The 14,675-nt window shown below is 45.8% G+C and overlaps 1 protein-coding gene across 13 annotated transcripts in view; it reads left to right on the top strand.

Moving 5' to 3' along the window:
• PLEKHA6 (pleckstrin homology domain containing A6) overlaps positions 1-14,675 on the top strand; it is a 335,253-nt gene that overhangs the window by 261,684 nt on the left and 58,894 nt on the right. For all 13 annotated transcript variants that reach the window (XM_075335649.1, XM_075335646.1, XM_075335651.1 and 10 more), the window contains 3 exons: positions 8,706-9,122; positions 9,374-9,860; positions 13,772-13,858. In XM_075335649.1, the coding sequence (XP_075191764.1) occupies positions 8,706-9,122; positions 9,374-9,860; positions 13,772-13,858 (991 nt within the window). The remainder of the gene's footprint in view (positions 1-8,705; positions 9,123-9,373; positions 9,861-13,771; positions 13,859-14,675) is intronic.

The raw sequence follows: 14,675 nt of genomic DNA, 5'->3' as shown, positions 1-14,675 counted from the left end.
GTAGCTTTCATACTAAAGATGAGATTTTCAGCAGAAAGTAATGAATGATATTTCATGCAAAAGCTGTTGTATCACAATATAATTGACTGTGCTCACTTGTAGGAAAACGGTCCTGGTCGTAAACCATTCTGACATGTTTAGCTTGTAGTGGGTGGGCCTACCCCCTACTAGTCTAGCGTAGATAACCCGGCACTGTTGTTATTAAAAATGTTTTACTATTGTTCTATGATGTGTTAGGGCACCCCCTAGTGGCCGGGTGGGACGGCTGTTGCCACCGGGGAGGAGGAGTCGGCCGGATTGCTAGGCAAGGTCTGAATGTGTGTGAGACAGAAAGATCCGGGTCAGCGGAGTGTGAACATCTGGAGCGGCAAGTGCGATTGTGTGAGCGGAACATCAGGGGACACCGGAGATAAGGAGGTGGACGCAACCTCAAAGCCTATTCTGCCGGTGTGGGTCCGGTGTATGCTTGGCTGAAGAGTGGGAGTCCAGTGGCGCAACCTCAAAGCCTATTCTGCCGGTGTGGGTCCGGTGTATGCTTGGCTGAAGAGTGGGAGTCCAGTGGCGCAACCTCAAAGCCTATTCTGCCGGTGTGGGTCCGGTGTATGCTTGGCTGAAGAGTGGGAAGAGTACTCTGGGCATCTCCCCATCAGAGGGTGCGTTTGGGCAGGTTGTCCCCAGCTCCACTAATATTGCCGGAAACCGCTGACCGGAGTGTTTTTTTCCTCTTTAACTTTGTGAATAAATGTCGTTTTTATTGCATCTGGACTGTTGCCTGCAGCCTCTTTGTGCATCGGCCGATGAAGATACCGGCATACACTCTCTCAACATTAAAGAAGTGTTGAAGCCAGGGATGTGCCTTGAATATAGTGCTGCCACGACTACACAGCCAAAGGCCTCCCTGGCTGGTCACTACATGTGGCGTAGTCGGCAGGATACGAGTCCCTTGCCGGAGAACCAGGAGTCTGAAGATCAAGTAGTGCCTGAAGCACGGAATGCGGATTATGAAAGAAGATTCCCAGTCCCATGGTGGGAGGAAGAAGTGCCCAAGGCGTTGGACCGGGCACAAGATGGCGGCAGGATGGCCGACGTCTGTGAAGAAACAGAAAAGGCGCGGAAAATTGGCGCCGAAAGAAGAGCCTGGGGCTGGCTGGTGCCGAAGAGAAGGCATGGAGTACTCCGCCCAAAGAGGGGAGGCGCCAGCTCCAGGGCATGGAAGAAGAAAAAGAAAAAGAAGTACCTCAGCGGAGGAGTCGAAATGATGCGTGAGGCTGGGGGTGGAGTTCGTTTAAGAGCGGGAAATGAAGACCCGCCTCCACTTCCTCCAGTCTCAGCGTCGACATCACCGCCATTATCAGCGATTCTGTTGAGAACCGAGATGGAGAACTTTGGGCAACCTGCGGAGTTGGCGACGACTATGGCCCTCATCAGCCTTGGCCGAGGCCGACCCCGGTTCGCCCCTGCTAGCGAGGCCGCGATAGCGGACCTTCCCATTGGGCCGGGAGGCTCTACAAGACCGGACAAGGTCTCTTGGAAGACCTCATGGGACGCTCAAACCGGGAGCACCATTACAGAGGTGAAGGCGACCTATGCTACCCCGCCCATGCCAAGCCGTCCGGGGGTTGCTGCTTTCCCATGGGACACCCCGCAGCTTAACGCCGTCGCCACACCACTTGTCCCGGCGCCAGAGTCGGCTGAGGAGTTAGCCGGGCGTCTAGAGGAGGACCACCTGGGCTTCTTCTGGGACCCAGTCATCGCCCCGCCGGAGAAGTCGCACTCCAGGGTTCCGCCCTCGAAGCCTGACCCCGTCCAGGAACGGCTCCTGGCTGAGACCACTGTCCGGGAAATGCTGTCCGGTTCCGGTGGCGAGAAGTTAGCCCAGCAGTTTGTGACCGGGGTGGTAGTCAAGTTTAACCAGCAAGAGGGATACGGCTTCATCCGAGAAGTAGAGACCGGGGATGACTATTTTTATAACCGGGTTCATCTCGATGTCGAAGGACTCCCTAAGCGATTGCACACCCTTTGGCCGGGCGAGAAAGTCACCTTTCTGCCGGACGCCGGTAGCCGCGGCCTGTTTGCTGTCTGTGTCTCCCGCATGCCGACCTCCCGGGAAGCGGAGCAGTGGCAGGAGGAGATTGAGTGGGAGGAGCAGCAGGAGCGGCGCCGGAGTCACGCTAGGCCGAGTCTGTCTGAGCCCTCTCACCCCAGGCGCATCAAGGCTGTCATCCCAGAGGCAGTGGCTGAACCGACCCCCGATCCGGAGAGGGTTCCAGCCGTGGTAGCGGTGACGCAAAATGTCAACAACAGACCGGTTTTCATGCTGGACGCGTCGCCCGCCGCGCCACCACCATCCCGGGCAGAAACGCCATCACCGCCAAGAGGAGCTGCAGCAGCTGTGCAGGAGGAACCGTCCTACGCCCCGGTGTCTTTCAGGCGAATCCGCCGCCAGCCGGGACAATCTCTGGGGGCCTACATCCAGGCTCAAGCGGAAGAATGGAAGAGAGCCTGGCCCCCAGAGTAAGTTGTTGACTCCAGCACCTGCCGAGACCGGTGTTGTTCAAGACCGGCAAAAAGTTCTTTTGTTGTTGCAAAGTTTGACGGGCCTGTTGCCCTCCAGCGAAGACCGGGAGCGCTACTGAAGCCTCCGGGCACCCATCTAAGACCGGGAGCGCTGTTGAGCCTCCGGGCACCCATCTAAGACCGGGAGCGCTGTTGAGCCTCCGGGCGCTATCCAGAGACCGGGAGCGCTGCTGCGCCATCAAGCGCCCCTCAAGACCGGGAGCGCCGCTGAACTGGTGCCGCTGTTGAGGACTGAACCGAAAGGTTTTTATGTGTTTATGTTTTTATGTGTTTAAGAGCCTTGCCGGGAGGCTCGGATTTTAAGAGGGGAGGCATGTAGTGGGTGGGCCTACCCCCTACTAGTCTAGCGTAGATAACCCGGCACTGTTGTTATTAAAAATGTTTTACTATTGTTCTATGATGTGTTAGGGCACCCCCTAGTGGCCGGGTGGGACGGCTGTTGCCACCGGGGAGGAGGAGTCGGCCGGATTGCTAGGCAAGGTCTGAATGTGTGTGAGACAGAAAGATCCGGGTCAGCGGAGTGTGAACATCTGGAGCGGCAAGTGCGATTGTGTGAGCGGAACATCAGGGGACACCGGAGATAAGGAGGTGGACGCAACCTCAAAGCCTATTCTGCCGGTGTGGGTCCGGTGTATGCTTGGCTGAAGAGTGGGAGTCCAGTGGCGCAACCTCAAAGCCTATTCTGCCGGTGTGGGTCCGGTGTATGCTTGGCTGAAGAGTGGGAGTCCAGTGGCGCAACCTCAAAGCCTATTCTGCCGGTGTGGGTCCGGTGTATGCTTGGCTGAAGAGTGGGAAGAGTACTCTGGGCATCTCCCCATCAGAGGGTGCGTTTGGGCAGGTTGTCCCCAGCTCCACTAATATTGCCGGAAACCGCTGACCGGAGTGTTTTTTTCCTCTTTAACTTTGTGAATAAATGTCGTTTTTATTGCATCTGGACTGTTGCCTGCAGCCTCTTTGTGCATCGGCCGATGAAGATACCGGCATACACTCTCTCAACATTAAAGAAGTGTTGAAGCCAGGGATGTGCCTTGAATATAGTGCTGCCACGACTACACAGCCAAAGGCCTCCCTGGCTGGTCACTACAAGCTTCTCAAATGAAGTCCGAAACTCTGGCCCAATAAATTGTAAACTGCAGGCTCTGACTCACGAGGACATTAGGATTTGTACCTTTGTAAACAGATGTGGGGTTTATTTCTTTTGGTATCTATTCAGTTTGGGTAACAGAACAGACAAAAAAGGGACATTCTTCACCCTGCATTAGCTAAACTGACAAAGACCTGTACACACTGGACCGAAAAGTCGCAGCTTATATGGATTTATGCTGAATTGGGGTTAGAAACTAAAGGCTTCAACCGACACCATTTATTTTTTGCGCTGCTTTAGTCAATTTCTCCTGTCTGGATGGATGAATAAATATGAGATGTATAAATGAGTAGATCAATAGATATGGGATGTGTAGATGAATAGATGGATGAATATAGGATGTATAGATGTGTAGATGGATGGATATGGGATGTACAGATGAATAGATAGATGGATGGATATGGGATGTATAGATGTGTGGATATGGGATGTATAGATGTGTAGATGTATAGATGGATGGATATGGGATGTATAGATGAATAGATAGATGGATGGATATGGGATGTATAGATGAATAGATGGATGGATATGGGATGTGTAGATGGATGGATATGGGATGTATAGATGTGTAGATGGATGGATATGGGATGAATAGATGGATGGATGGATATCGGATGTATAGATGGATGAATATTGGATGTATAGATGTGTAGATGGATGGATGGATATGGGATGTACAGATGAATAGATGGATGGATATGGGCTGTTTAGATGTGTAGATGGATGGATATGGGATGTATAGATGTGTAGATGGATGGATATGGGATGAATAGATGGATGGATGGATATCGGATGTATAGATGGATGGATATGGGATGTATAGATGAATAGATGGATGGATATGGGATGTACAGATGAATAGATGGATGGATATGGGATGTATAGATGTGTAGATGGATGGATATGGGATGTATAGATGTGTAGATGGATGGATATGGGATGAATAGATGGATGGATGGATATCGGATGTATAGATGGATGAATATTGGATGTATAGATGTATAGATGGATGGATATGGGATGTACAGATGAATAGATGGATGGATATGGGATGTATAGATGTGTAGATGGATGGATATGGGATGAATAGATGGATGGATGGATATCGGATGTATAGATGGATGAATATAGGATGTATAGATGTGTAGATGGATGGATATGGGATGTACAGATGAATAGATGGATGGATATGGGATGTATAGATGAATAGATGGATGGATATGGGATGTATAGATGCATAGATGGATGGATATGGGATGAATAGATGGATGGATGGATATGGGATGTATAGATGAATAGATGGATGAATATAGGATGTATAGATGTGTAGATGGATGAATATGGAATGTACAGATGAATAGATGTGTGGATATGGGATGTATAGATGTGTAGATGTATAGATGGATGGATATGGGATGTATAGATGTGTAGATGGATGGATATGGGATGTATAGATGTGTAGATGGATGGATATGGGATGAATAGATGGATGGATGGATATCGGATGTATAGATGGATGAATATAGGATGTATAGATGTGTAGATGGATGGATATGGGATGTACAGATGAATAGATGGATGGATATGGGATGTATAGATGAATAGATGGATGGATATGGGATGTATAGATTAATAGACGGATGGATATGGGATGTATAGATGAATAGATGGATGGATATGGGATGTATAGATGCATAGATGGATGGATATGGGATGTATAGATGAATAGATGGATTGATATGGGATGAATAGATGGATGGATGGATATGGGATGTATAGATGAATAGATGGATGTATAGATGTGTAGATGGATGGATATGGAATGTACAGATGAATAGATGGATGGATATGGGATGTATAGATGAATAGATGGATGGATATGGGATGTATAGATGAATAGATGGATGGATATGAGATGTATAGATGTGTAGCTGGATGGGTGGATGGATGGATGGATGGATATGGGATGGATAGATAAATAGATGGATGGATATGGGATGTATAGATGGATGGATGGATATGGGATGTATAGATGAATAGATGGATGGATATGGGATGTATAGATGGATGGATATGGGATGTATAGATGTGTAGATGGATGGATATGGGATGAATAGATGGATGGATGGATATGGGATGTATAGATGAATAGATGGATGGATATTGGATGTATAGATGAATAGATGGATGAATATAGGATGTATAGATGTGTAGATGGATGGATATGGGATGTACAGATGAATAGATTGATGGATATGGGATGTATAGATGAATAGATGGATGGATATGGGATGTATAGATGTGTAGATGGATGGATATGGGATGTATAGATGTGTAGATGGATGGATATGGGATGAATAGATGGATGGATGGATATCGGATGTATAGATGGATGAATATAGGATGTATAGATGTGTAGATGGATGGATATGGGATGTACAGATGAATAGATGGATGGATATGGGATGTGTAGATGTATAGATGGATGGATATGGATTGTATAGATGAATAGATGGATGGATATGAGATGTATAGATATGTAGATGTATAGGTGGATGGATGGATGGATATGGGATGGATAGATAAATAGATGGATGGATATGGGATGGATAGATGGATGGATGGATGGATATGGGATGTATAGATGAATAGATGGATGGATATAGGATGAATAGATGTGTAGATGGATGGATATGGGATGTACAGATGAATAGATTGATGGATATGGGATGTATAGATGGATGGATATGGGATGTATAGATGAATAGATGGATGGATATGGGATGTATAGATGAATAGATGGATGGATATGGGATGTGTATATGTGTAGATGTATAGATGGATGGATATGGGATGTATAGATGAATAGATGGATGGATATGAGATGTATAGATGTGTAGATGGATGGATATGGGATGGATAGATGGATGAATATGGGATGTACAGGTGAATAGATGGATGGATATGAGATGTATAGATGTGTAGATGGATGGATATGGGATGGATAGATGGATGAATATGGGATGTACAGGTGAATAGATGGATGGATATGGGATGTATAGCTGGATGGATGGATATGGGATGTATAGATGGACATGGGATGTATGGATGAATAGATTGATGGATGAATATTTGATAGACAGATGGATGATAATGTCCCTTTATTAAAGAGAACCTGTCACCAGATTTGGCGACTGTAAGCTGCAGCCACCAGTGATCTCTTATACAGCATTCTAGAATACTGTATATAAGTGCCGAGGCCGCTCTATATAATGTAAAAAACAGCTATTATTATACTCAGCTGCGGGGCGGTCCGGTCCGATGAGCATTGCTGGTCTCAGTCCGGCATCTCCTATCTTCTTGCGGTCACCGTCCTCTTTCCGTGCTTCATGTGGATGACGCGTTTTACATCATCCACAACGAGGCCTCCAATGTGCTCCTTGGCACGCGCATTTCTCTCTGCCCTGCTGAGGGCAGAGCAATGTACTGCAATGCGCAGCCACAAGGAAAGTTCTAAGACCACCCGCACATGCGCTCTACAATATTTTGCTCTGCCCTCAGCAGGGTAGGGAGAAGTGTGCGTGCGCAGGAGCAAAATGGAGGCCTCTGTGTTAATGAGGTAGAACACATCAACCACACGGAGCTGGGAAGGAGTATGGCGATGGAAGGAAGAGAGGAGGCGCTAGCCCGAGACCAGCGACACCCATCAGACCCGACCACCCCGTTTTTATGTTATACAGAACAGCTTGGGTACTTGTACTGTATACAGCATGCTAGAATGCTGTATATAAGAGCTTACTGGTTGTGGCCGCAGGTTATAAGGGAAAATCCTGGTGACAGATTCCCTTTTAATATGCTGTTTAGTGTCCCAAGCTGCATTGTGCCGTTCTCCATGTAAAATAAGTATTTTACTAAAATAATATGTATGCATAATTTTAACTCCTGCTGCTGGTTCCGATGGTACCCCAAATCCACCCTGGCACACATCACCCGCTGGGTCCTACAGTACTTAAGTGTTCTGTGCTCAGTGCTCTGCATACATATAAAGTGATATTCTTTCTAGTTACTGTTCTGTAATATCTTTCTGACTTTGTGTGGAGCTGGATTTCCCCACAAACTACTGTGATTTTGCTAGGGAAATGTTTATATGCTCTAATGGTGTTAAGGGGGCTTTACACGCTATGATATCGTTAATGTTTTATCGTCGGGGTCACATCGTAGTGACGCACATCCGGCGTCATTAACGATATCGCAGTGTGTGACACTTATCTGCTGCCTAAAACGATCACAAAAGCGGCCAAAATCGTTTGCCGCGGAGAGGTCGTCCTAAAACAAAAAATCGTTTACCTCTGATTAGCGATGTTGTTCCTCATTCCTGCGGCAGCACACATCGCTGTGTGTGACACCGCAGGAGCGAGGAACATCACCTTACCTGCCTCCACCGGCTATGCGGAAGGAAGGAGGTGGGCGGGATGTTACTTCCCGCTCATCTCTGCCCCTCCGCTTCTATTAGATGCCTGCCGTGTGACGTCGCTGTGACACCGAACAACCAGCCCCCTTAGAAAGGAGGCAGAACGCCAGCCAGAGCGACGTCGCCGGACAGGTAAGCCGTGTGATGGGGGAGCGCGATTTTGTGCGCCACGGGAAGCGATATGCCCATGTTGCATAAACAATGGGGCCGATAAGCACGCTAGCGATATCGGTAGCGATATCGATACCGTGTAAAGCCCCCTTTACTTTTGTAGTAATATGCCCCTATGTTGTTTCATTTGCACATATTTGAGAATGGCAGTGAAGTTACAAGCTAGGAGAACAAAAAAACTACAGTATATAATGAGTTCCAATAACAATCAATATAGAGTGCCAGAAACCCCAAATTATTACCTGGGTAGATTTGCGTTCTGTGGAAATAGATTGAGTAGCAGATAAAAAGAAATCCTATTCGTAAACCTTGAATGCATTTATCTATATGCACGTTTTGTAGATTGGAGAGGCAAGACAGTGAAAATATACCCCCTGTCCGGGACCGTGATCCAGAAACCAGAAGCCGTGGTGAAGGAGACGGGAGAGGTTCTGAGAAGCTAGAAAGGAGGTCTGAGTGCAGAAAGGAGCCTCTAACCAAAATAAACGGGACGGGGACTCCTACTGAAAGGCTTCCTGACCTGGAGCCTCCCAGACATTTGCCAGAAGGAGACCGCCCACCACAACCCAATGGTTGGGGTTTTGTTCCTTCTCCAGGCCGTCCAGCCAGTACTGCTTTTCCAGAGGGTAATGGGCAACGAAGAATGAACATGCCACGCACTAACCCAGAGAAAGTGGCCCAGAGACAAAACTCAATGTCACAATTACAGCACTGGGTCAACCTCCGTAGGGCAGCAGCTCCTACAGAAGACATGCAAAGGTAGGAACATTCCGTCTGCTCTGACGCATCCGAAAATATATTATGTATGTCTGCAGCAATATATAGCACATGATAAAAACGAGACTAACTAAATCAGCTTGGTAATACCAGTAAAGAAAATAATCTCCAGTACCGTAGCCCAGCAATACCATTGATCCTGTACTCTATCACTATATATATATTGTATTGCAGTTTATATACAATAATGTATGAAATGATGGTCTGTAAATACATGTTTTATTTTCTCACAGCCCCAGCAGATACTTTCCAGGATCACACCGCATGCCTGATTACTATCCACAGTACGGGGCTCAGTATCCCGATGGTTATCAGTATTACACCCCTGCAGGATCTCGACCAGACAGCATTTGCTCTATGTCAGCTTTCCCACAATGGGCTTTGGAGGAAAAACATCAGGCTCTTCGCAATGGAGTACCTTATCAGCCTCGGGACTGGAAGGAGCCGGGTGTTTATGGTCGCCCAGCAGAGTTGTGGGCTCCTCGCCCAGCTTTATATTATCAGGAGGTAGATGCTGCTTGCGGTTCTCTTAGACGGCTTTCCCTGCAGCCTCGCTCACGTTCAGTTCCACGATCTCCTAGTCAGGGGGCTTACAGTACTCGTCCAAGGGTCTACTCTCCTGTGCGGTCCCCCAGTGCCCGCTTTGAAAGCATGTCACGGGATGAAAACTATGGAGAACCAGCTGCATACACCATGAGGCGCTCAGTTAGCTCTCCTAAAGTAAGTGTGTTAATGTGACATGAGTTACTGGTTACTATAGGCATGATATCGTTTAGGAATGAATATTCTGAATCATTACAAATCTACTTATGTGTTATATGGCACAATGCAGTCAGGCAGATAACATTCTCCTGCCATTTGCTAAACCAGACTCCTCCATCAGACAGGTGTGAGCAGTGTAGTACGTCACCCTGTTCCAGTGTCCGGTAGTGGCATGCTCTACATCCGATGCTTGGAATTGAGCTTGGTGATACAACTTTTCTGCTTTTCAAGAATACCCCTTACAGTTGATTGTGTGATATTTGGGGAAGAAATTGCATGAATTGACTTGTTACAACAGTTAGCATCCTCTTACAGCATCGCGGTCAAATTCAGTGAGATCTTTAGAAAAATTAGTTCCTTCACAAATGTTTGTCAAGGTAGCATGCATGGCTCGTCTAGGGGCTAGATTTTATACACCTGTGGCAATGAGACTGAACGGAAAACTTGAAATCAGTGATTAATTGTTTTGTGCCAATACTTTTGTACAATGTAGGCGGGGTGGAGTGCGAGGTGCCTGATTTATTAAGAGGCACCTGTTACCCCATCCGAGAGCAGTATTATGTAGGAAAGGAAACCCTAATTTAGTTTACTGGGTGAAGCAGTTGTGACACAATCAGACCAATCATAGTTTTTAAATATGGCATGTAGTAGAGTTAAGAAAGCTAATCCCTCACACACCACAGCTCTCTGTATATATGGTCTATTGACAGTGAGCTGCTTATTAGAGGAGGGGGTTTGGCCAGACAAGGGCTCACACCCTGTAGCCTGGGCAGTGATAATCTCTGGGTGATAAAACACTCATTATAAGTAAACAACAACACAGCCTGAAATGAAACATCTCTGAAATCTGTGTCTTACATCCTATCTCCTGCTGTCTTCAAATTACATAGCAAAATTCTGCTGACACATTGCATTTAAATTCTTATGTTTAAAAGTATTTTTGAAGTGGATTGATGAGAGATGATTTCTTGTGAGAAAGGGTAACAATGACGATGCCCTATTTGTGATCCTAATAAGTGGCAGATACCAAGGTTCATGCTAACATAGCTATTATTTGACATGTTGAGCTGGAGGTACAAACCGGCAACTGTGCACTTATTACTTCCCCCAGTACCTCTGTTTAACGCTGAGGGGCCTCATATAGAATAGCTGTTGGCCAAACTATGGTTCAGCCGAATATTTGGCCAGCAGATATCGCTCCTGTTTTCTTATAGTGAGAGGCACTGCAAGGGCCTGGCTGAGAACAAAAGGATTGGCAATCTAAAATTGACATGCCAAATAATTTTCTCCCTTTAGGGGATGTGCGCACGTGTGCGTATTGCATGCAGTTACGCTGCGTTCTGCACCGCAGCGTAACTGCATGCGTCCTGCGTCCCCTGCACAGTCTATGGAGATTGTGCAGGAGCCGTGCGCACGTGGCCTATTAGAACGCAGCGATTCAGCTGCTGCCCGAATCGCTGCGTTCTAAGAAGTGACGTGTCACTTCTTTCGTGCGGTTTGCATGCTGTCTATAGGGAGAGGCAGCATGCAGAGCACACGTTCTCTGCCGGCACCATGCGCTTCAGAACGGAGCTTTTCAGCTGTGCTCTGAAGCGCACCTTTTAGGTGCAGTGCAGAGCGCACACGTGCGCACATAGCCTAACATCGTCTGTCAGGCAAGAGTCGGACGTTCTCCATACAAATTAGACTGTAGGCAAGCCCACTGATATTGGAGGAATCAGACGAAGTTAGTCAAATGTGTATGGGGGCCTTTAGCAGGACATATGCAACATTTTTTTGATGGCCTCTATGTGAACGTCCATGATAGCTCTGAGATCATTACAGAAGACAAAACCCCAATTTACATATATAATTGCCTTGTTCTGTGGCTTGGGCTTCTATTGATGATGAAACCGTAACACAATCTACTTGTGCTTGATAGCTGCACATGTCAGCTGTTCAAATCAGCTGACATGTGCAGTGATCGCTGCTGGCGGCAGCAGGTAGGCATTAACCTGACGTGTCGTGAAGAGGTTAAATCTGGATAAGCAAAGTTGTCAAGAAAGAATAAAAAAAAAACACAACTTACAAAACAACTACAAAACCTATAGAGAATAACACACTAATACTAAAGCCACTAAAAAGAATCAAATTACTCCAGAGAACTGGAGAAACCGCAATGATGACTCAGGCCCAAAAAATGTAAAGCTATCTGTAGACTACGAAACAGCAAGAGGTGTCATAGGTCCGAGGGTTTCTGTTCCTAATCCATTATCTGAATTTACTCCTAATTCCTCTAGAAATTTTAAGTTCCTAAAATAGATGTGCTTTTAATGTGTTTGCATCTAAGACTTCGTGCACATTGCGTTCAGTGTTTACATGCCTTTTGGAAATATTGCAGAAAATGTATGTACCTGTATGCTTAGTGTATAGTACTGTGCAAAGGTTTTAGGCAAGTGTAGAAAAAATACTGCAAAGTAAGAATGCTTAAAAAAATAGATGTTAATAGTTTTATTTTTCTCAATTAAAATAACTGCAAAGTGAATCAAGAAAAGAGACCTCTAAATCAAATCGATATTTTCTGTGACCGCCCTTTGCCTTCAGAACAACATCAATTTTTCTAGGTACACTTGTAAACTCAGGGATTATAGTCAAATGTATTATCAAACAAGTGATACTGATAATCATTGTCATATACAGTGTGTCCACCCATATCCTGTCCACCGCCATTAACTTGAGAACAGCGGCAGCTATAGGCATAGAAGTGGTGTCTAGGTATAGTAAAGTAGCCATGCGCTACGCAATGAAACCACCTATAGCGCCACCTGGTGGAAAACAACGGAATTAGCATTTTTATCTCGAAAACAGAACGAGAGAGAGAAAAAAAGTGAATTACTAAGTTGTAGGGCATCGTCAATTCAATACGAATCCACACATTGCATACAGAAATGCTATGATTAGAACGTGTAAAACTCACAAGGCTGCAGACGTGAAGTGATACCTCATGGAGACCTTCCTACAAGTCATTGGGTATGGTGGCTGCATGGAGTGGCCTCCACGCTCACCTGACCTGACCCCATTGGACTTCTTTCTGTGAGGTCACATCAAACAGAAGGTGTATGCGACCCCTCCACCAACATTGCAGGACCTACGACAACATATCACAGATGTTTGGGCGAACATGTCACCTACCATATTGCACAATGTGCAGCAAGATACAGTATGCTATGCAGAGTCCAGAGGTGCATTGCAGCTGACGGTGGCCACTTTGAGCATCAAAGTTACATGAGCGCCATATGCGTGATCAGCATTCAATGTTTTTGCGGGGTCAGGGGTTTCATTTCATAGCATTTCTGTATGCAAGGTGTCGATTCGTATTGAATTAATGATGCCCTACAACTTTGTAATTTCCTTTTTTTCTCTCTCGTTCCATTTTTGAGATAAAAATGCTAACTCCGTTGTTTTCCACCAGGTGTGCGCTATAGGTGGTTTCATTGCGTAGCGCATGGCTACTTTACTATACCTAGACACCACTTCTATGCTGCCTATATCTGCCGCCATTCTGAAGTTAATGGCGGTGGACACACTGTATAGGTGAGACAGTCATTAACTGAAACAGAAACAGCTGTGTGCAAGGCTAGGTGCTGAACAGCTAAATTCTGCTCCAAAAGTGAGGTTATGGAAACGCTTACATGTAACACTGTGGTAAGACTTAGCTCTGCAACAAGACACAGGGTTAGAATTGAGGCTTTTTCGAAAGTACATGGTGTAGTAACGGGGAAAAAGGCTGTGCCAGTTAGTAATATTTTTTTACAATTTTTCCCTTTACTGTTTCCATGGGATAACATTTGCAGGATGTGTTTACTAACCTTCTATATTTATTTCCTCAGTATGACTATTTGGGTGACCGCCGACCAATGCCCGCTGGAGTGTATTCTTACAGCTACCCAGCATCTCCTCCTCTTCATGACAAAATGGTAAGCTTTTATGTAAGAAAGTAAGGCAAAGACCATTCAGCTCATTGGATGTAAGTGTGCATCGTGATGGGATAGGACACCTTGTCTTCTCCAAACATTTCCTATGTCTTTGCCCTGTCCTTGTGGTGTGTCTGCGTGCCGGTAATATCTCAGATTTGGGTTCTTCTCTCTTGTTATTACCACAGAATAAATAAGAAATAAAGAAATAAAAGGGAAACTTTATTGTGTTTTTACAATTTTTGGTCAGTAGTGCTGTGTTGTAGCTAGATAGTTACATGTTATGACCTCTTTTTCGACTTTCTTTATTCTTATAGATGGGATATGCATAGCAGAATGGGTACATGTAACGTTCACTCACCTGAGCAGTTTGTATACGAGATCAATAGCCTAAAGACAGGGCCACGACTGTAGAATCTCTTATCCGTGGGAATCCGATCCAAGCTTAAGTCAATTACGCTAAAGACACCAATGAAACTCCGATCCGAGCTTAATCAGAGTGTCATCATAGTGTGATCCGATTCTCTCGGATCAGAAAGAATAGGATTACAAAATATGTAGTTGGAGGAAGTTTGAACTAGATGGACCTAGGTCTTTTTCAACCTATGTAACTATGTAGCGGACTTTGAGGAGAAGATGGTGAAGAAAATTTCACCATTCTGTTAGTCCGCGGATGACATCAGAGTGCAGTCCAATGTTTTCCACGCACTCATAGACTTGAATTGGTCATTGGCATCGGATTTCAGAGTGAAATCACACCATGCTTCTATTTTTTTCACTTGACAGATTCTGTCAGTGAAAAAAGTCGGACATCGGGACT

This window comes from Anomaloglossus baeobatrachus, chromosome 2, assembly GCF_048569485.1.
Source record: "Anomaloglossus baeobatrachus isolate aAnoBae1 chromosome 2, aAnoBae1.hap1, whole genome shotgun sequence".
NCBI classification, from domain to species: domain Eukaryota; kingdom Metazoa; phylum Chordata; class Amphibia; order Anura; family Aromobatidae; genus Anomaloglossus; species Anomaloglossus baeobatrachus.
The sequence above is the reverse complement of the archived record's forward strand: the minus strand, read 5'-3'. Positions and strand labels throughout refer to the sequence as shown.